Raw genomic sequence first — 22,414 nt, forward strand, 5'->3', positions numbered from 1 at the left:
ATGCATGTGGAAGGTGTTTGCCCTCTATCCAATAACCATTAAACACTGTCACCAAATTTACAGAGGGGTAGAGGCCTCAGAGGTATTAAGGTGTTACCAGTTTCATGAAAGTAGATGGTCAAAAAAAAGAGGGATCCCGTAAATGTTCTTGTTGAAAGGAAGACTGCAGCAGGAGCTAAACCTCTATTAGATAACAGTGAAACCATATGAGAGACAGACCTTAAAAACACCCAGCTGCAGGCATAGCTTCTCATCTTCTTAAATACACAAGCCAACCAACACTAAGACATAGAGCTAGGGGGATCCAGATTCCATTTACTCCTCTGTTCATGGAGCTACCTGTTAAATTTTCTTTTGCTCATCGTTATTAGGAATAATATATCAAAACTAATTATTGAATCCTAATTAGACAGTTTGATTTTTCTCACAATGCAATGCTTCAAGTTGAAAGGCACTTCTTTTACTTCTGGAAGATTTTGATTCCAGCAAAATTAATAAAACCGCAACTGCTTCCTGCACAGCATCACTTACCACCTTGAAAAGCCTGCTTGGATTTTGGTGTAATGGAAGTTCATTGCTGATGGTGTTTTTTATTTCTAAAGATCAGTTAGTGTTTGGCTCCACCCTACCCTCTCCTGCTTGCTGTGCTTGTCCAGACACAGCTGTTTTGAATTGCTGGGCTTGGTATAGCTAGTTACTTGACTACCATCATCATTGACTTTGCTTCCCCTGGTTTAATGCTACTTTAGACAAATCTTCCACAATGTTATTTAGTGATGTTCTTAGCTGTCTGTTTAATTTTTTTTGTGTGTGTCAGCTCTCCTTCTGTTAATAGTCTTTGGACATGACAGAATGACCCTGCAAGGGTATTCAGAAGAGCAGTATCATCATCAATATTCCTTGTGAAATTTGGATGAGTTCTTTAGAAATAGTCATATGGCACCTGTATTTTGAGCACTAGGATTTTCTTGTACAGAGATGTTCTGGAATTGTCACCTCTTTATTTCCAAGAACATCACTAGAGTACATTTCCAAGCATACTTTTATAAACTTCTTTCCAGCTAGCTGGAGTTGCTGTGCCCAAAGCACAGAATGGTATGTTTAGAAGCCCCTTTTGCACAGACTGTGTGCTGTTTGTGGGCAACAGCAAGAATGTGATGCAATTTGCAAGTGTCTTATGCCTTAAAACACCACCATAAACACAAGTTAAATATTTCAAGAAGCATAGTTCCCCAATTCTATGTCTGTAGCACTTCCAGTCCTCATCCTATCCAAATCCTAAATTTGCAGGGGCATAGGTTTGCAAAAAGTCTTTGCTTAAGACCCCAGTCATGGGAAGTCTTTCAGGGTAATAACTTGTTTGCTTGAAGTGCTTGTCCTCTCACGCTTAGCTTGTTTGGGACACAAAGAGAGATGGAGTGATTTTCAGAGAAAGAGATCAATGGGGGGAAAAGAGCCAGAGAGATGCATAAAAATCACAGGAATAAATCACATTGCTATTGACATTTTGAATGAAACCTCCTTGGTTATTTGTTTTTCCTATTTTTACATTCTACAGATATTTGAACAAATGAATGCAATTTGCAAGCAAAATGATTTAAACGTGACTGCTTAGTGGTCCTGAGAAGGAAACTTCAGGTTGTGTAATGCCCTAATACCAACACACCTTTTAAAATCAATAGTCAGTGCCTCAGGATTGAAGGAAGTACTTAAGTTAGCCTTGAATGCTGAACATTTAAATCTGAATGATTTGGAGCCTATAATTTATTTGCTGGAGAATTCTGTTCTTCCATTTAAAAGAACCAATTTCAAACTTTATTTAAGGAATGTCCACACAATGGGATGTGGCATGCATAATTATTTGCTCAAAAGAATAATTAGTATGGGAATAAAATTGTGGTACAGATTCCACTTCTTTAACTGAAGAGGATAAATAAGTTACATGCTTGAACTTTATTCTCACGGCTTTGGGATCTTTTGTTTATTTAAGGTGTTCAATTTTGCATCAACAGAATTACAATTCAACTAGTTTGCTTACTTGCAGTTAATGTATGAGAAAGGGCTGTCAAATGTTCACCAGAATGATCAATGAAAAATTAATTTTTTTCTTAGTAGATTTTTTCTGAATGTCTTTATTTTATTTCTGTTGTTTTCCATTTTTCCACTACCTGCCATCCAAACTATCTCTGTTCACATGTTCTAGTTGGTGTTATTTTGAGATGAGTTTACTTTAGGTCCACAGTGTAGGGACTTCAGTTATGTAGCCTGGCTCCCTACATTTCCTCTCTAACTGAAGGAGAAAGACAGGCTCTTCAGAAAGAAACTTTGCTGCTTTGATATGCTCCCTGGAGGAGCCTGTCTCTCCATTATCTACAGAGGAAGCCTCTGGAAATGAGCCTGCTAACTTTGGCCCTCAAAAATGCTCTGAAAAATGTTCCCTGCAACTGCCCCAGCGCCCTAGGTAGCTCTTCTTTTTGATTATTTTAGTTTATTCTTCCATTCGTACTCCAGAGTGTCTATCACCAGTTTTGACATCTCCCTTGTTATCTACCTCCATCCTTCTTTGTAATTCCTACTGCTAAATCTCTTGTGCTCCCTCACTCCTTTCATCCCCCTGACTCCTTATATTAAAAAATTTTATTTTTGTCCTCCCTCCCACATTTCTTCTGCCTTGAATCCCTTCTTTTTTGGACCTCCAGTCCCAAGAGGCATTTCCCCCCAAACTGCTGTTTGCTATTCAGTTCGTTCTTCCATTTTTTGAGTGTCTCTATGAGCTGACTGCCTTGTCTCTCTTTTAAACCCCTTTTTGATCCTCTCCAGTCCTTCTTCTGCTCTCTGTCGAGGCTGCCCACACTGGAGATCACACAGATGCATATATTGCTTGGAAATATTTGAAGGCAGTTATGCATACTTGCACCAGCTCTATATGTTTAACTGGTTTGCTTGTCAGACATCCTCAAAGCTACATTCATCACCAAATGGAGATAAGAAAGGAGGTTTTCCCTCAGGTCTAACTGTCTGCAGCTGCTGGCTTTGGTTTGGTTTGTTTCTTCTGTTTTCCTCTATAACATGGGACTCATTGCACCTATTTCCGATGTTATCTGGACATTTCAAATAGCAAATCCCTGTTTTTTCAGAGAGCGGAAACACTTCCAGCATCTTTGGTCTCTCCCAGTATGCTGCTGGGACACACCGTAGTTTTTGTGGCCTCTCGGACTGCAGTCTTACGGCTGTTGCAGGATGCTGGGGAGCGGTGGGTGATGTGTGGTGGGTGGGGGACAGTGAGCATGCATTATGTGGATTTTCACGACCAAACTCCATGGGAGGGGGACTTTGCCAATCCAGGCACACTGGGACTCTTACAGTGAATGTCTATATTACTGTAGTGTATTGGTATCCAGCGTTAGCATGCATTCAAATAGGCTATTGAGTGGCTTTTGATGAAAATGTGGATTGTGGGCTAAGGCAAAGGGGAAGAAATAATAACTTTAACATGCATTTCTGAAGATACAAAAAAGAATGGTGCAGATCCAGCATCATAGCCCCCACAGCTCCTGCACAGTCAGGTTAATACCTATAATGGAAATGCCATGTGATAACGTTAGCAATTTGCAAACTCAGTGAATGCCGTGATGCACAAGGAAGCACAGAGGTGGAAATGGCAGTCAAGGAGAAGCACTTTGGTTGCAGCTGATTTTAAGGGAATCCATCTCTTGGCACAGCAGATGGCCTGTATCTGTAGAGTAGCATTAGCTGATCACCATTTTAAGGGGACTCATTTAATCTCACTTCAAAACAGGCAGTGGTGGAGCACCTGTTAACTCATCTATGTGGCACCCTGTAAGTACTCATCTTCTTTCACTGGCTATGAACGCCAGGTCAAATATAGCCCTCCGTGCAGCAGGTGGCTACAGCCAGAGAGGTGAACTGCACCCTTGTGGTAAGTGCCTGCCCAGTACAAGCAACAAGGACTTTACCTGCTTCAGTGTCTTTTTTTTTTTCCTCACTTGGAGGTTGATGCTCATTTCTGTTTTCTGTGTTTCTGAAGTGTCAGTCTCCACCTGGATACCTTTTGCACAGGGATCTATTATTTCAGTATGTTTGTTGTATCAGTTGTTTTAATGGCTCCTATTTGATCTAATCATAATTTAGACCCACAAGTCAGTATTAGAAGCAGCAGCAGGGTCCAAAAGCTTATTTGAGTTTTGTGGAAAGAAAGGACCATCCCGTTTCCTTCCTTGGTGTTATCAACATATCTACAGTCAGACCATCGATAAAATTTTGCATCCCTTCCTCCAGAGAAAATTGTTTTCCAAGCAAAGTGCAATTGTATCTCCTCGTAAGGTTTTTACCACAGACAGGGACTCATTGACTAGCAGAAACTTGGGGTGCTAGGAGTTAAGAATACACATCTGAGGTGTCCCTAAAGATCCTACTGCAGTACGACTAGGGACATTGTCTGGAAGCGGAACTGATTCTGGTGGCAAATCCTTCTTCTTCAGGTAACACAAAGTTTTGAAACCAAATAAGAATCTAGTCATGGGGGAGGGGGTTCTGGTTTATATAGACCAATGCTGGAACTTTCACATGAACATCTATGATTTAGCAGCCAGTACCAACAGCTGATGACACAGTGGAAGTGGCAAGAAAGGCTGCTTTTTCTCTTGATATTGTATAAGTTCTTCCATTTTTCTAAGCTACCCACAAATATTTCATCGAGCAGTAGACAGCAAAATTAGACTGCTTCATAACAGTCTCAGCTTAAGGGTATGTATCAGTTTAAATGTTTTTTCCCTAAAGGGCTCTGCAGTGCTGAGATTATTAGACATTTTCTTGAGAGTTTCAGCTTTTGTACACTATCCCTCTTGGATTTATGAGGCCAGGAATGGTTAACTGAGGTATTGTCTCTACTGGAATCTGAGAGCAAAGTTAGAGCTGCATGAATATTAGGACAGCTCAAGCTTCAAATAAGAAAAAAAAAATTGCAAATTAATTAGCCAAAACCTGAAATCTAGGTACCTAAATTTTGGATCTATCTTGTATGAACCAGATGGATACAGAGACGTGAAGAATAGTATCAACTGCTTTGAATGTTACCTTCTATTCAATGGCAGGAACATCCCATTCCTTTCAGTAACAAAATGCTGAGCCTGGCCTTATTTGCCCCTGAATGTCATGCACAACTGACTTTTCAAGTTTGAAGGCAGAAACTATTTGAGAAAGGAGATATCCTTGACCCCATCTTTCTATGATTTCATTTTTTCTACTCACAATTAGCTTCTCAACATCACTGTGAGAAATTGTTGTCTTGGATTATTGATTTAGTATTTCCTCAGTAGTCTTTTACAGATAAAGGGACCAAGGGGCTGAATCAGGTTGTCAGTGCCCCTTTCTGTGAGGGAAGTCCCAAAGTTCAGGATGTTTTAGGCATGAATGCTCACACACACACACCCCCACCCCTGCAAATAGCTGCAGAAATCTGGGATCTATATTCCAGCTTCTTGCCCAAAACTCTCTGATCTGCAAACCTAAGCAGGTAAAATTCTCCCCAGGACTCAGCTAGCATTGACCTGGAGTTGCATTATTTGCAGAATCTCTGTGCTTCAGGCATATTAGAAAAAATGTGGCCAAACAGTTCCACCAGTTTGCAGAACAGGATTCCAGTATCTTGTCTGCTTTGTTTTTGAAAATGCAAGTGCTCTTGACAACATCCTACATAATCTTATGGGGTTTTCTCCCACAAGGCAAGGCAAAATGCCAGCTAGAAGCTGAGGAGGAAACTGGCAGTGAAAATATGTCATTGTGTTTCAAAGGGCTGTTCTTACTTTCCAGACAAATGAAAAAAAAAAATCTGTTTGCTTCAGTTGAAAGAGTACACCAAAGACATCATGCACTTGTATAATCCACCTTCAAATCCATGCCAGCTTCCCCATCGATGAGGATTTCGGAGAGTTCCTGTGATGCAGCGGGGTTCCAGCCGTGTGCACCTAGCCTATGCACCCCCGAGTTGTTCTGTGAGGTGACTCGAAACAGGCAAAGAGAAGGGCTTCTGGGTTCACAACCAAGGCAGGTAACCTTTATCATGTCAAGACTCCAGTTACTTATTTAGTGTCTTTAATATTGATTGAGGAACCCACCTTTGGGCATCCATGCTTGGAAGTTGTTTGGCTAAATTCATGGGTGTTTCTGTTAATCTGTCTATTGTATTTCATTTTGAAAAGCAAGATGGTCTCACAATGAAATTCCCTATGTGAACTCCTTTCCTGGCACATCTTCACCATGCCCATATGAATATAGTAGAAAAATGAAAATTGGATCTTACACCTGTGCACCTATACAATCTACAACACCCTGAGGTTAAAAACAGGCTGTCCTGAAGTCTGGCTGCTCATTGGCTTGTACCAGATAGCATGCCCTTTAAGTTAGACACTCAGTGTCGTACAGGCTTCAGGAGTATGTGTTATGCTTGTGATCAATACACATAAAAATATGATGGAAGTAGGGCAACTCTGCAATAATTTGAATACTGCATATTTTTGTAGTTATTGAGCCATGCCATGGGTGGCATTCATGGGGTCAGTTGCAGATATGCACATACAATGGGGTTGTCTAGCCTCTCTGAGACTACCAATTCTAAGGCACAATTCATTTTAATCTAACACCGATGTTTCAAGTACAAGAATGTGCCTAGATCTGCAGTGAATATAAAAGGAGTGCTCAGAGGCAGACATGTGCATGGTAAACATTGCAGATTATGTGTGATGAATTCTGCCCTGTGAGACCATCCTGGGTTAAATATTGAGGTATTTTACCCAAATCACTATTATTAGGCTAAATTGACAATGCTCATTAAAAAAAACCCCAAACAAAACCAAAAAAACCCAACTGGAAAGTGTAACACTGACTCAAGGTAAGACACACTTCCAGAGGACAAGCGTGCCTTGCCCCTACAAAGACGTGCTCTGGCTCTTGCTGAGTCCAGGAAATAAATTTCGGGCAGGAGGACTAAAAAGCCCAGGAATGGAGAACACATAGGAATCTTAGACCTACCCCTGAAGTGCTGATGGATTACTGTCAGGGACTGGTGGATGTAGCCCACAGCAAGTGTTTAAAGAAATCAGATCTGCATAGGTGACTACTTCGATAGACCTGCATGTGCTGTTTTACAATGGTTTCCTCTACGTGCCTCTACAGGTATTACTACCAATAAACCATCACTCTTCAGAAGGCCATCTGCTTGCTGTTAGCATGGATTTCTGAAGGAGACTTGCTGTCAGCTGGGCCCACTGGATAATCATAGGGTGTTGGAGCTGGGGCCTGCCCAGAGGTGGGAGAGCCACATCTCTTCCTGGAGAAGTAAAGGAATAAGGCCTGAGGCATTAGTAGAAAGGATATTGTTAACATAGCTGTAACTCATACAGAAGTGGGGAAGGGACCTTCTGGGTCACTGAACCTTCCCAGCTGAAGTGCCAGACTACTGTCACGGCCATACTGGTATCGATACCTGAGTTACTACCCTGAGGCTCACTCAGATGTATCTCCAAGCACTGTACTCAGTGCTGGCTGAAATGCAGTCCATCAGTAGTTCTTGGGGGCAGAAGCTCTCATGAACATCAGCAGCTGCAGGGCTAGCCTGTCTCACTCTTCTGAGAAGTTGCCAGTTTACAAACATAAAGAAGCATTTGTAACCTTTTAAAAACTTCCTCTAATGTCTTTTATTTTTTGCTGGTGACTCCTCTTTTGCAACAGGCAGAGCACACCTGAGCTCTTCTCCCCGTTGCTTTTCATGAATGTTAGATTTCCCTCATTCCCTTGGATGATTTTGGAGCGCATGCATCCCAGGAAGTTCCACAACTCTACAAGATGCTATTCATAATGGAAGAAAGACCTTGTGGACTGTTTTTCACAAGTTCACAATATGTAGGAGACATATTAGGTGAATTTACTAACCATGTCTGGAGAGGTATTTGTGCTCTTAAACAGTTGCATATTGGTGCCTAAGGTCTTTTGCAGATCTAGACCTCTTCACATGCTTTTAGCTGCACTTTCTCATGGAGATATGTGGGCTTGAAAACACTTAAGCCAACCTTTTTGAACTCAAGTGCCTAAATTAGGCATTCTCTTCCCACTTAATGCAAATGCCAGAAGTCCTTTCTATTCCAGCAGCAAAAGAGCAAGCTTTAAAGCGAACAGCTGTCTCTGTAGTTCTCTGACTTCGCAGGTGCTGGAGCGAGCACGTTCCCCTGCCTATCCAGATGGCTATCGTGTTAATGGCTTATGCCTGCCTGTGGGCAGCTTTTCTGGATGCTCCTGGCAGTGTTTAACCTGTTGGGTCTGTTCAAAGTAGCGGGTCCCTACGTGCTCCTAATAGTGAACTTCAGCCGTGCTCAAATCCAACCTTGTGTCTTGCCATCCGAATAACCGGCAAGCCTGGTTTCTGAGAATGGCCTTGAGCTGCCTGTAACAGGCAGGACAGGCAGGCTAGGGAGGGATAAAACTGCCAAGCCTTGTAAGCTGCAACCCAAAATGGTCATGTGGTTCTGGGCTGCTCGTACTGCACCTGCCCAAACCAAAGGTTCATCCAGCTTCTATTCACCTCCCGTCTCCCCAGTGCACTTTCTCTACCTCCTGCAATCGCAGCCACAGGCAGAAGCTCCCGCAGGCCCTGGTACTGCTGTGAGCACAATGGCGAACGACCATCAGCCCACAGTCATTTGCTCTTATGCAAGGCTGGCTTTAGTTTGCGTGTACTTTGTTTGGGATGAGCTTTTTTTTGAGGTCTGGACAAAAGCCTGCACTAAAATCGGGGCTGTAGTAGCTGGACAGTGGCCGTTTCAGGCCGAGCTACCGACGCTGCGCTGAGGGCTGCGCTCTCCTGCTCTCCCACAGAACGTCTTCTCCCTGGTACCGATCTCTCTTCCTCAGTGTCCTGGTTTCAGCTGAGATAGAGTTAATTTTCTTTATAGTGGCTGGAATGGGGCTATGTTTTGGATTTGTGCTGAAAACGCTGTTGATAATACAGAGATGTTTTAGTTGTTGCTGCACTAGTCAAGGACTTTTCAGCTTCCCATGCTCTGCCAGGTGCAGAAGAAGCTGGGAGGGGACACAGCCAGGACAGTTGATCCAAACTGACCAAAGGGCTATTCCATACCATCTGACGTCATGCTCAGTATATAAAGCTGGGGAAGAAGAAGGAAGGGGGGACACTTGGAGTGATGGCATTTGTCTTCCCAAGTAACCATTAAGCGTGATGGAGCCCTGCTTTCCTGGAGATGGCTGAACACCTGCCTGACCATGGGAAGCAGTGAATTAATTCCTTGCTTTGCTTTGCTTGTGTGTGCAGCTTTTGCTTTCCCTATTAAACTGTCTTTATCTCAACCCTCGAGTTTTCTTGCTTTTGCTCTTCCGATTCTCTCCCCCATCCCACCGGGGGGGAGTGAGCGAGCGGCTGCGTGGTGCTTAGTTGCTGGCTGGGGCTAAACCACGACACGCAGGCACCGCTGGGCCTCCCTCCGCTACGGGGCTGCCCCAGCCCTCCGCGCTACACCAGAGCGCAGAGACGAGGGCGGAGGCGGGCTGCTCTGTCCAGAGTCCTCGGGGAAACGCCGCTCACCGCCAAGGTAGGACGGGGAGAGATGTCAGCCCCGTCTTGCCCCAGATTCTGACAGCGGGTCCCGCTCAGCAGGGCCTTCCAGCAGCCGCTGCCCGCCCCTTCCGCCGGCGGGCCCGCCTCCTCCTCCCGGCAGCCCGCAGCCGGTATGGCGGCGCCCGGCGCGTAAGGCCGCACGTGTGGCTATCGGTGTGGGGTCGCGCTGCGCCGCGGGGCCCGGGCCGCCCCCCCCGCCGCCATGAAGAGCAAGTCCTCAGCTCACAAGTCGGGGAACACGCACCGGGTGAGCGCCTGCCCGGCCGCGCCGGGTCTCCGCGGCTGGTGGCCGGGGGAAGGGTCTTCAGGTTTTCGTCGTCGGTGTTAGTTTAATGGTAGTGCCCGGCTCCCGAAGCGGTGCTGGAGGAGGAGGTGTGAGGGCGGGTGGTGTGACAGGGCCGCGGGCAGCCGCGCCGCGTCGCGTCTCGGCAGCGCTGTGAGGGGGTCCTGGCCGAGACACCCGCGCCGAAGTGCGGCTTCTCCCCCTTTCCCCGGCACTCAGGGACACCTCCGTGAGCCGAGTCACCGCCCGTGTCACGCAGCAGTCACACCACAGCCTTCATGTAGAAAACTGGCATAATTTCATAAAAAAAATACTATCCAATGGGGGTGTTAACCTAGGCGTTGTTTCAGGAAAGGCAAGAGCCAGGCAGTCTGTTGAAATCCCGGTAGGTTTCTCTGCATCTTTTTCACGTGTTGTGGAGACATGTGGGGTGCGAGCCTTGGTTGAGCAGAGCAAGGGGGGAGAAGGTTGGTCCTGCTCGTGGGCATTTTAACCATTTTTTTGCCTTAAAATTCTGGTTGGACTGTTTATGGATCAACAGGTACTATCTGGCAGCCCATCTTTATAAGTGGGGTTTTTGTTTGCACTGCGTGTGCTATTGAGAGGGACTTAGAAGGGCTGTTCTCAGAACAGAGCAAGAAACATGTATCTCCTTTTATTTTACAGTTTCTTACATTTTCGGAGCGCTTAAGCAACATTAATATCGATATTATTCATCGGATTGACAGAACTGGAAGCTACGCTGAGGTGAGAACATAAATTGCGATCATTTTGTCAAATCACATCACAAGTAGATAGGCTCCATGAAAGATTCACTTAAGAAATTTATTCGGGAGGAAATTGGAAAGAAGCTCCTGGAAAAGCTGCCTTTCCTGGCACCTCATTTCGTGCTTTGTTCCCCTTTACTTTTTGACATGCCTCACAGTGTTGCCATAGAGACTCTTTGACAGCGTCACTCTGATGGCTTCCATGTGGCTGGTGGGCCCCTGGGTGTTTCTGAGCATGGAGGATGCTGCTGTGGCAGTCAGCAGTCCTGGGTCCAGACCTGCAAAGACTTACAGGTGCTGAGTAGTTGCAATACTCACAGCATGTATACAGAGTGTGTGTGTGTGTCTTTATAGATCACAAAGAAGGGTCATCCGTATGTATCCTATAGATCATCATTGTGACTATAGCACTTTGCTGGTTATTACCTCCTGACCTGCTGGATTGTTGTTCGGAACTTCCCACTCAATAGCTGTGAGGATGCCAAAAGAAAACCCAAAGCATTTGTGCTGGGTGAGCTATGGCTCAGCATCTTAGATTATCAAGGCCAGTCAACAGAGGTCTAAAAACCAATTATGTAAACAAGTCCTGTCACCAGAAAGCATTTTCAAATGTGTTTTGGATATAGAAAGAAAAGTCTTGTTTTCAGGGAAATTCCATAGCACTTTCTGAAATTAAGTCATCAAGATTTCTTGAAGTATTCTTAAAATATTTAAGGCACTTGATAGTTTTCTTCATTTGAACCTCTCATCTTTGCAGGCTAAGTTCATTAGGGTTGATAGCTATTATTTTGTCTTTGTTTTGACAGGAGGTTGAAACTTACTTTTTTGAAGGACTACGGAAATGGAGGGAACTGAACCTCACTCAGCATTTTGGTATGTCATTTTTATTCATGTTTCCTGCTTTCCTTAAACTGTTAAAATACATTTCTTCTGCATCCAGAGCCCAATGGGAGATTTTCTATTGACTAGTTTTTGGATTGGGCTCTGGAGAGCTATTATTCTTTAACATCCTACATGTTTACCAGGAACTGGACTAGTTTTCAGGGTTTCTCTTTTGTGTTTTGAACAGTGCAATTCTACAGTGAAGTGGCCAACAAATGCCAGTCCTTCAACCAGCTGGTCTATTACCAGAGTGCCATTGTGCAGAGCTTGAAAACACATTTGCAAGTCGCAGGCAGTCTTGCTTATCAGCCCCTATTAGAGTAAGTATATGGTGACAAAATGTCGTCAGAAGCCTTGATGATATTACAAGTAAGCATGAGTCCTGTTGTGAGTGTTCTTTTTCTTTATTGTACCTGAGGAAAATACAGCAATGAGATGCCCAAAGTGGTCCTATTTCCCTGATAGAACTCTATGGTTCTAACTCTTAAAAACCAAAAAACTATGACAAGGCAAGCAAGTTAGCCTGAGTGCTTACCGAGTGTCAGACAGAATATTAATGTGCTTTGATGTTAATCATTTAAGTCTTCTTGTTTACTGTTATCTGCTTGATTTTTTAAAAATCTTAAGATTCTTGCCATGCACAGCTGCCTAATAGGTGATATTTAAATAAGAGTGAGAAGTAAAGATGATGCTGTCTTTCTTTCCAAAGAGATTGTGCTGGATTATGCAATGTTTTACTAGGTTTTTATTGGTTTGTTTTTGAAATGTACTAACACTGGTGTGTTTTCTGAAACACAGTCTAGTGGTACAGCTGGCTCGAGATCTTCAGGCTGATTTCTATCCTCACTTTCATGACTTTTTCCTGGCCATCACCAAGTTACTGGATACACAGGACACAGAGCTGCTGGAATGGGCTTTTACCTCTCTTTCCTATCTCTACAAATACTTGTGGAGATTGATGGTGAAGGACATACACAACATATACAGGTAAAAGCCGTTTTTAATGTCTGTCTTGATTGGTAGTTATTAGATGCTATAGAAATGTAAATGGCACACGAATACATGGCTTAATGCTTCAGTATACTTGTTAGCATGCTTTCCCTGCATTCTGAGAGACTCTGAGCCTTGTTATCGTATGCAGCTCCTTTGAGATCCTACTGACTTTCATGGGCCACTGTATTGGAGGGGGGATGTGGGCTGGGCTGCAGATTTGGGCCTTCGGTCCCCTTTTCTCCTGTGGGGATAGGAGAGGAAGCATCCACCTCAGCTGGGTAAACAAAGCTCAGAAAGACATTGGATTGTCAGAGTTGTCTTGGAAACCTGTGCCCAAGTCTAAATTCAACAGAGGTCTTGAGTATCTCAGTCAAGTCAAGTCAAGTCAGTCTCAGTCAAGTACCTCAGTCATAGTTTTATCATTTCTGTCTTTCCCAATTGCAGACACCTAGACTAACGACATTGAATGGATTCCTTTGAGTCTTTAATTGTTCCTTTCCCAGCATTTTCCCCTGTATGTTTTTCCCTTCTTCCTGTCTGTTTAGTGAGAATGCAGATGAGGTATGCACAGTTTTGTGTGCTTTGAAACTCCTTACCACAGGATGCTGTGGATGTGGAAGGCTGGCATAGGTTCAAAGGGAAACCGGCCAACTTGGAAGGAGTTACCAAATGCATAGGAGCCACCTCTGGCTTGGGGAGTCCCTGAGCTGCAGGTGGTTGAAGGCTGATTTTGTATGTGCTTGCCCTGTTTTTAAACCTTTCCCAGGCATATGCTTCTGGCTGCTGCTGTAGACTGAATGCTGGGCTGGATGGACTTGTGGCCTGACCCAGTATGACTGCTTGTTCAGTCTTCCATTGCTGGGGTAGCAGGTCTCTTCTTTTTGTCATAGCCAGTAGGTCCATGTTGCTTCGTTCTAATTTCAGTTTGGAACAGATGGAGCAAAAGAGGGGTTACATATTTCCTCCCCAACCCAGCAAAAGCCGTCAGGCATATTGAAAAAACATCTGCTTGGCTGTGAATCTGAGGCACAACTCGCTCTGCACTGAACATGTGCTGAGCCACCTGCAACTGTTACTGATACTTAGCAGAGAACTGCAAATATTTATCACCTCTGTAAATTGTATCTTTAGAAACTTTTAAGTGCACAGGAGAGCCTGTTGGCTCAACTGAAATACAAATCTGGCTTATTAAATCAACTTTGGTTTCACTTACTGCTGCTGAATATTTAAGTTGGAAATCTTGATGCTGCAGTTGAACCTGTGTGGATCCAGAGATTTTGGAGGTATTTCTGAATGCGGCTTAATTTGCCTTGCATTGTCATTTGACCTTCTTTCCAAAACTGTTCTTTATCCAGGGAGAATAGGAAGGACTCAAATAGAGAAAGGTATTTGCCCTCTCTAGGAGGACAGATTCTTAGTGTTTCTAAGAAGTGGCAATGTAAACTGAAAACATAAGTTTTCAAAACAATTGATGGCAATTCTTGCATTACCTTTAAGACAGTGGATTATGTTGTGTCTTTGTAGCCTTTACAGCACCCTGCTGGCTCACCACAAACTTCACATCAGAAACTTTGCTGCTGAAAGTTTTGTCTTTCTAATGAGAAAGGTAAGTGAGGTGTTTGTACTTTGACACTATCTCCATTCTGTAGTGGCTCTTGGATTCAATGTGTAATATTAGGTTTTCTCCAAAGAAAGGTTAACAAGGCCTGAACTGGCATTCAGCATGTCCCAAGTTGTCATTCTTAGCGGGTGTTTTACTGAGAATGTCATGCACTTCACATTAGCGGTGGCAAATAGAAGCCTTAGCACTCTCTTAAAAGAGCAGTTAAACCAAATATCTGTGGTTGATTTATCTAAAATGACTAGAAATGGTAAGGTAATCTTGCAAAAGGAAGGCTTTAATTTGTGAATGCACGTTTGCTCGCTGGCTTTTTCACTAATGCATCAAGGCCTTTGTAGAACTGAAATTCTTTTTGCGCTCCTGAAAAATCAGAGTATATAACATTTCCAGGCAGATCAATCAAGATCAGACAGCAGCCTTTCATGGAGTAAGGAGAGGGAGTTGTTGTGGTAGTTGTTGGGTTTTATTTAGTCAAAATATACAAAAGCCAGGATTCCTGAGACTGGCTAGCAAATTTGGGTATCCTTATTTTTGTCCTAAGTTGAGAGACCTTAATAAAGCACATTTTTGATTGGTTGTTTTCAGAAATTGCTGAACTTCAAGTCAAATCGTCAGAAATGGAGGGTTTTAAAATCTTGGGCCAGAAATCCTTGCAGTATTCCTAAGTGTGGTTATAGTTTTGGATGAGTGGATTCTGTGTTCAGCTGATACCCGTCTCTTTCCACACAAATGCAGCGGCCTTTGTTTCAGTTGGGACCAGTTTGGTGGTGCATTTATGCACATGTTTAACTCTAAAATCATAATAATCAAAACCGTGTATTTCAGCTGCAGTGACCTCAGTAGACCTGTGTACATCCTGGGGGGGCGAGGCTGTAGTGACTGAGTAGCTGATCGTTTTTCTCCTTTCAATTTCCTTGTGTGGTTGCAGAAATAATGAGTTTGAACTATTGTGGGAAGGCAGGACTAGGAGAGTAACGTGGTGCTGTGGAGCCCTTTAATTGCCTCTATCCATCTGGCAGCTCTGAATAGACGATAACTTTTTTTTTTCTCCTTATGTTTTGTAGGTTTCTGATAAAAATGCAATCTTCAATTTAATGCTCCGTGACCTGGGGGAGCACCCCGAGAAGGTGGAAGGTGTAGGACAGCTACTTTTTGAGATGTGCAAGGGTGTTCGAAACATGTTTCACTCTTGTGCAGAGATGGTAAAGACAAGAAAAGATTGCTGATTTAAATGTTTCTGTAACTGAGCCTTAGGCAGTGCTCAGTGAAACCATTGAGTGTTGTCTTGTTCACCTCAGTGGATCCTTGGTGACAAGCATGCTGTTCATTACTTAATAGGATCTGAAAGCCGCCTTCTAAGAATATTCTTTGAGATAGGAAGGTTGGTTTTAGTAATTCCTATGCAGTATTCCTATGTATTAAAATAGTACTGCTTGCTGATACTTCAGATTTTAAGTGATAGCCTTTTTTTTTTTTTCTTCTTCCCTGTAGTCATTCTAGAAAGAATCGAGATCACTGGAATATTTTAGCAGTACATTGCACTAACTAATTTTAGGATTGCTAGATTACTTTCAAAGTATAAGGACATGATGTGCTCTTTTCCTATGCAGACTATGAAGTTAATTCTGTTAAAGCTGGGGCCTATTACTGAAGAAGAAATTGAACTACCATGGGTAACTGTAGGAGAAGCCTTTGAGCAGATGATCAGATCAGCTGTAGTGCACATCCATAAGGAGTATTTTGACATTGTCTTCAAGTGCCTGGAGGTACACTGACTTTTTTTTTTCTAATTATTTTTTTATTCATGAGAGACTGAAAACTAATGTGCACTTATCATGAAAAGTATTTGTGTTTTATTGGACCAGAACTGGTTTTTTTTCTGCTTTGGAAACATTAAATACAGTGTCATGTGCATGGGAAAAATCCTACCTTTCTTATGTAAGTTCAGTGACCCCAGTGGCTGTGCTGTGCTGCGAGAAGGGAACTGCTGTGTGCGAGACATGGAGCTCAGTCCCACGTCTGGGCAAGGAGGTTTTGTAGGATCTGCCTTTGCAGAGACAGACATCACAGTCCCCTTGCTGGGGTGGGAATGCTAGGGCTTGCTTCATATTGCTGAACTAGGTACATTGGCGATTCCAAGACCACTTTGTGACAGTAAAAGGGAAGCACTTTCCCCCCCCCCCCACGTTGCTGCTTGGGGAAGTTACACTCTGAGGTTTGAGGGAGCACAGCTGAGTGCCACGTGGGCTATGCTGTGTTGGGTCAGGGTGATGTAGAGTGATGAGGAAGGGTCTGGCAAGTCGTTTTTACTTACCTGATCAACATTTAGATGTTTTTTACTAGTGATTGGGATATGCTAAGAGGGATCAAAACCTCTTGCAACTGACAACTGTGCCAGTTGTGCTCCTCAGAGGGGTGAAATGGGAAACTGGAGGAAATGGTACATGTGAACTTTAGGGTAGTCCTTCCAGCATGGGTAAATGGTCCTATTTGTTCCTTCTTGGAACTCCTTCCCTGTGACTATCCATAGTTTCCCAGAAAACCCCATCCTGTTCCTCCTGCCTCACCCAGTATGATAGCAGTTAATGCCTGACTATCATTAGCTACAGAATATTTTGCCCCTAGAGGTTTTGTATCCTTGGGATCTGAGTCACTCAGCATCTGCAGCTGTGACGAAATCTTGGAAACTGGTGACATAATTCCCTTTATTTTTAATGGGGCTTGTTTTTTACCCTGGGAACCAGTGGGTGAGTGGGGTTTGTTGAGCTCAGTGTCATGCTCAGGAGGAAATATTCACATAGTCTATGATAGCTCTCTAAATTGGGTTCAATTTACAAGGTCAAGGATGGGAGTTTATATTTTCTGGACAGAAACGACACTAATGGGACTGATTCAGAGCAGCTCCATTATCTGTGTAATGTAGATGATAGGAGTAACATCTCAGCATCCACAGTAGCATAATGATGCGTAAAGTGTAAAAGTACTTAAGTTATGATAATTCCAGTGGAAGCTGCGTGCTTCCATACCATTGTGGCTCTGGGACCAAGTATTTCTTTCTCTTCCTTTCTTGTGTTGTATGTGGTGTGTTGGCCTTTCAGGAGACCCTCATCTTGGCGGGTATTTGTGTTTCTGTCCAAGGAATCCAGGATGTGTGTTCTTATATAATGGGAATCACATAGTGTTTCTGCAAGGTTTAGTTTGTTGAACATGAACAAGACAGTCAGCAGTGGTTTGGGCGGATGAGACGTTGATTCTTTAGAATGCCTTTCAAATAGTAAGTGAAACAGGGTCTGATCATTTCTGTGAAACATTTTGCTTTCCTCTTTTATTTAAACAGGAGTCACTCTTAGACTTGCAGAGGAAAATAACTAAGGCCAACTGCTGTATGGCTTCAGAGCAGATGGAAAGGATTCTGCAAGCTTATCTGATCCTAGTGGAACATGCAAATGGATCCAAAATCTCACTGCCTGAAGACGTCTGTCAGGTAGGTCAGACCATCACTTTGGCTGATGTACCAGAGAAGTATCAATTGAATATGGAAGAGGTGTGGTCAGCTGAAGCACTCGTACCCATTTCTGATGCATCAGTGGGCTTAGGATTTGAGTTGAATGAAGAGGCGATTATTCTGAGTATCACTACCTCTCTGATCCTATGAGAATTTACCTCTGTACTGTAATGCTGGTGTAGTCCTCCTTTAAAGGAGCAAGGGGGAAAGCAGGCTGCTGCTGCTAGAGACCAAGCTGAACTGTAGTTCCTGCCACTGTGGAGGAGACCTAGACCCCCATATCAATGGTAGAGCAATTCTACCAGATTCACATACGTTTGACTCTCTTGGGTTCAAATGTAGGTATAGTTCCTTCAAACTTTGACAGGACTATTAGGATTCATTTGTGTGGGCTGAAACTTAAACATTGTGCCCTCCTGCTCCAGGGACTGTCCAGGTCATTCAGACCAGACAATCACTATCTTCATAGACAAATACCAGTTCTCTTTCTTTCATTTCAGATTTTAATAAAAATGTTACAAACACCAGATCTCTCGTCATCTTGCTGCAAGACCCTGATGAACACCATTTCTGCATTCCTGCTGGCTGAGAATGTTTTCTTGCCTGATTCTTTGACCAAGGAAGCTATTGAGAAGGTAACAAAGCAGAAGCTTACTGTAGAAATCCCAGAGTTCAAGTTCCCTACAGCAGGCTGATTTCACGACATTCCACTTCAGGCTGGGAAACAGACTGTAAGATTCCCTTTAGCCTTTTTGCACAGATAAGGGAGAAGCTGCCCAATGCCTTAAGTAATGTCTGCTGTGGTCTTGGGACTCCTGGACAGTTTTACACAGACTGTCAGTGTAGTGATGCTGCTGTGGCAGACATCTTTGCAATGAAAAACAGGCCCTGATTCAAACACATACAGCCTCTGTAGAGAAAGGAGGGAGAACAGAGAAGGAGCGTGTTCTGGTTTAGATTATAAAGCAGGTCAGTGAGTTGGACTTGGTGGAAAAAAATACATTTTTCACTAAGCTGCCAAGCATTTAGTGAGCATGGGTTAGCTTTGTGAACAAGGTTCAGGCAAGTGCAGTTTGATTTAGAAAGTACAGAGGTAGGCATATTTCAGTACTACCATTGCTCCTGAAGCATTGACAGGATTAACTGCATACGTTCCTATCAAGTGCAGTGTTGCCAGGATCAATAGGAGATGCTACTATGGAGTCTGATTCTTCAGTTTTCCTGTTACAGCACATGATAATTTTGCAATTTACAGCATAGACCATAGTTGTAATGTGCATTTAAAAAGATATTTGGGAAAAAAAAGGTATGTGTTTTGATTTGCAATGGGAAAACAAGGCTTTTGCAATTGTTTAAAAAAGATCGGATTTAATCTGGCCTTCAGTGTTGGCTTGTGCTGGATTAAGATTGATGCTGCCTGCAGCATGAGCCCAGTTTTGCTCAGGAGGTGTGATCCTTCAAACATTTGAGGATATTTGTGTGGGCTTCTGTTAAAATGGAATAGGGTTAAAGCTGTCCTTATCTTCTGAAGGGTCTGGGAAAGGGAGGTCTGAGTGTGTATTTCTGTGTTGCACATCTCAGCATTGAGGAGCACTGATCCTGGGTACTTCAAAGGACTGTTTCTGTCTTGGGTCCTTCAGAAGCACAGAGGCTTGCTCTGCCCATGAGGTGGTAAACTTTCTGCAACCTGCTACACAGGAAAAATGCTGAGGTGAAAGATCTTTTGGGCCTAAGCCTTTTCCTAACAGTTGGTGTGTCTATGCTGCAGCCCTAGAATTTTCAGCTTCCATTTTCCACATCACAGTAAAGAGATACCTAAGCTGTCTTTGCACAGAGCCAGCTTGGATCCAGCACGGTTTGTTAAAAAGGGCTGTGCCTTTCTGTACGTGAACCGTCACTGGTAACAGTATTGCTGTGTGTGCCTGAACTGACAAGTGCTGCTAGCCATGAACAGCCAGCCAGGCTGGGTGTCTCAGAGTTCAAAGCATGGTTGATTCATAAACCAGAAAAAATGTCCCATGGATAATGGAGAGTTGACTATGAAATGTCTCTTGTTATTGTGTTCCTGTCAACGTTTCATTTGCATCTTGCAGGTATTTGCAAGTGGATTTGAACGGCGCTTTCTTTTGGACTTCTCTGAAGCGATGTTCACAATGAAGCAGTTTGAGAGGGTAGGTGGAAGCTTTTGTGCATTTTTATTTTTGTTGCCAAAGGAAACAACTGGGAAATCCATAATATATTTACCTGCCTTGTATGCTGAAGCATTTTTGTGTATTGACATGATGTTTATTTAAACTTCTGACGTGATCTGGTAAGAATGAAAGAGGTTACTTATGCCATTGTATTGAAGGTTGGTAATGGTGCTCAGGGTTGGAGAAGGTGACAGGTATCTCTGCTCACAAAAAGAAGTGTGTCTGTTGGGAATTAAAGGGGTGGGCTTGTTATGGATGGGATGAAGAGAAGGAGTTCTGGAAAAGGTAAGTGGAAATGAAGAATAAGGGATGTCAGATAGGTCAGGCCTGGAACTGGTGATCTGGGAAGAATCAAATTAACTAAATGGAGTGGGAGGTTAAAGTCAAGTCAGGGATCTGGAATGTCCTGATGAGACTAGATTTGGGGCAGACTGAGTTCTTACATCAAATCACTGCCCCTGCTGGGGTAAGAGGATGTCCATGTGCTGGTGACTTGGGGCACCAAGACTGATAAGTCTGGTGCTTTGCTGGCTCATTTGTGAGTGTTTGGATTCCTCTGTGGCTGGTGTCATGTGGTTGTGGGGTTTTGGTTTTTTTTTTGTGGATTTGATCATGGTTAAAGAGACTTACCAATACTTGACTTTATTCTTTTCTTTTTTTTTTTTTTTTCCCCTTCAGCATTTTCTTCCGTGCTTTCTGGAGTACGTAGAGCATTGCTTCTCTGGGACGGATGCCCTCGCAAAGGATGAGGCCATGGCAATTCTGGCTAAACTCATTCTGGTGAAAGCAGAGCCTCCTACCATTGGTTCAATGGCATTTGAAAAGTATCCTCTCGTTTTCACTGAATCATCTGTCAGGTGAGACTTCTCAAGTTTAGCAAACACTAGATGTGTCTGCATGGCTGCCTGAAGGCAGTGCAGAGCTACATAAAAGTTGCCCCCTAGTATTTGCCAGAGTCGTGTAAATGGCAACATTGCTGGCAGATTTGCAAACCAAGTGATACAGTAGGATCCCATTTTTCTTTCTGAGATTATTTGAGAAGAGATACTGCTCTGGAAGGGTTGTCATTGATATAAAAAGACTAGTGAGTGTTGCGGTAGGTGTGTGATGGGGATTTGTTACACTGAGATGCCTGATGCATCCTTGGGCAGTTAATCTTTGTAGTGAGTGCTGCAGTCCAGGTTCTCATCATTACTCACCTCCTGCCTGTGACCCATCTTTCTTCCGTGTATGCATACGTCTTGTCCAGGAGCTTTCTTGGCAGCAGTACTATAGTGTTACCATAGAGCACAGCTGGGTACCAAAGGGCATGTAATTAATCCAGATACAGCACTGTACTGGCACAGCTTGACTGCTACTAGTTGCAAAGCTAGCTTGGTTGCAATGAAGTGGTTGCTTTCCCCCGGAGCCTCTTTGGAAAGATTTGGGGTAACCACTGTCAAGCACAGAATGACCGTTGCTAATCTACTGATAAGAATTGTTCTAATCACTCTAGCTCACATAATTCAGAACTTTCATCTGCAGAGTGGTGACTTGTATTGCCTTTTATGTAAGGTTTTATCTTTCCTAAAAGCAATCCACTCTGTGGGTTTTTCCTATTTTTATTTAGTAGAGTGGAGGTATTAGGGTTTAGGGAAGAGAAGGTTGAGTCAAAAGAATTAAATTTGTTTTTCTTCCCATATTTTCTTTGTCTGTTGATCTCTTTGGATTTTCAGTGGTATGGGTTACATAGCTGGGAGGACCTTGGTCCTGCTTGGGACTTTTTTTGTGCTCCTGCAATGTCAATGGTAGAAATTAGGGCTGGGAGACATCTCAAGAGTTGCATACCCCATCTCCTACCTAGGATGGAATTAGCAAGTCCTGAACCAGTCCTGAAAGATGTCTGACCAAATTGTTATTAAATACTCCAATTCTGGAGATTCCCAAGCTGCCCCTGACAGTCTGTGCCAGTACTTTTCTGTCTTCATAGTTACACAGGTGGGTTTTGGTCCCGTCCCCCCAGTCCTCAGTGTATGAACTAAACTTCCTTCACTGCAGTTTAAATCCATTGCTGCTTATCTTATCTGCAGGGAACATAAAGAGCAGATTATTTTTTACTCTTTGCATCCAGCTTTTACAAATAACAGGCTTTGATCATCAGAAACATCTGAAATCTTCTTTCTCTGGACCAACAATCCTGATTCCTTGAGGTTTATCTCATAAATTTTGTTTCTTAAACCTCTAATGGTTCTTGATGCTGTCTTTTTGTTAGCTTTTGTATTTCTTGAAGGGTGGAGCCTATGCAGCCTTCTAACTGTGGTCTTGCAAGCACTGGGTGGAATAGAAAGATTGCTGTCCATGGGGTGTGAAGTACTCCTGTTCATGTGTTCCAGTATGGTGTCAACCCTTTCTGCCTGCAGATAGGCTTGTTGATTTGGGCTCGGCTTGTGATTCCTTTTAAGTCCCCAAACTTTTACCTCACTGGTTGTTTTCTGTCATCCATTAGTCTGTCTATGTCAGCATGATCATCGTTTATTAACAGTAAT

At 43.3% G+C, this 22,414-nt stretch overlaps 1 protein-coding gene across 2 annotated transcripts in view; it reads left to right on the plus strand.

The window, feature by feature from the left end:
* Positions 1-9,737: 9,737 nt before the first annotated feature.
* The window catches only part of UTP20 (UTP20 small subunit processome component), a 65,970-nt gene continuing 53,293 nt past the window's right edge, over positions 9,738-22,414 (plus strand). Inside the window, exons 1-12 of one of the 2 annotated variants that reach the window (XM_075498059.1) lie at positions 9,738-9,893; positions 10,596-10,676; positions 11,503-11,569; positions 11,766-11,898; positions 12,377-12,565; positions 14,096-14,177; positions 15,257-15,394; positions 15,803-15,958; positions 17,530-17,676; positions 18,198-18,332; positions 19,791-19,868; positions 20,568-20,746. In XM_075498059.1, coding sequence (XP_075354174.1) covers positions 9,849-9,893; positions 10,596-10,676; positions 11,503-11,569; positions 11,766-11,898; positions 12,377-12,565; positions 14,096-14,177; positions 15,257-15,394; positions 15,803-15,958; positions 17,530-17,676; positions 18,198-18,332; positions 19,791-19,868; positions 20,568-20,746 — 1,430 coding nt within the window. In that variant the 5' untranslated portion in view covers positions 9,738-9,848. Of the gene's footprint in view, positions 9,894-10,595; positions 10,677-11,502; positions 11,570-11,765; positions 11,899-12,376; positions 12,566-14,095; positions 14,178-15,256; positions 15,395-15,802; positions 15,959-17,529; positions 17,677-18,197; positions 18,333-19,790; positions 19,869-20,567; positions 20,747-22,414 lie in introns of those variants that run through there. The other variant, XM_075498068.1, reaches the window with a different exon arrangement.

The sequence above is a fragment of the Mycteria americana genome, chromosome 1 (genome assembly GCF_035582795.1).
Source record: "Mycteria americana isolate JAX WOST 10 ecotype Jacksonville Zoo and Gardens chromosome 1, USCA_MyAme_1.0, whole genome shotgun sequence".
NCBI classification, from domain to species: Eukaryota; Metazoa; Chordata; class Aves; order Ciconiiformes; family Ciconiidae; genus Mycteria; species Mycteria americana.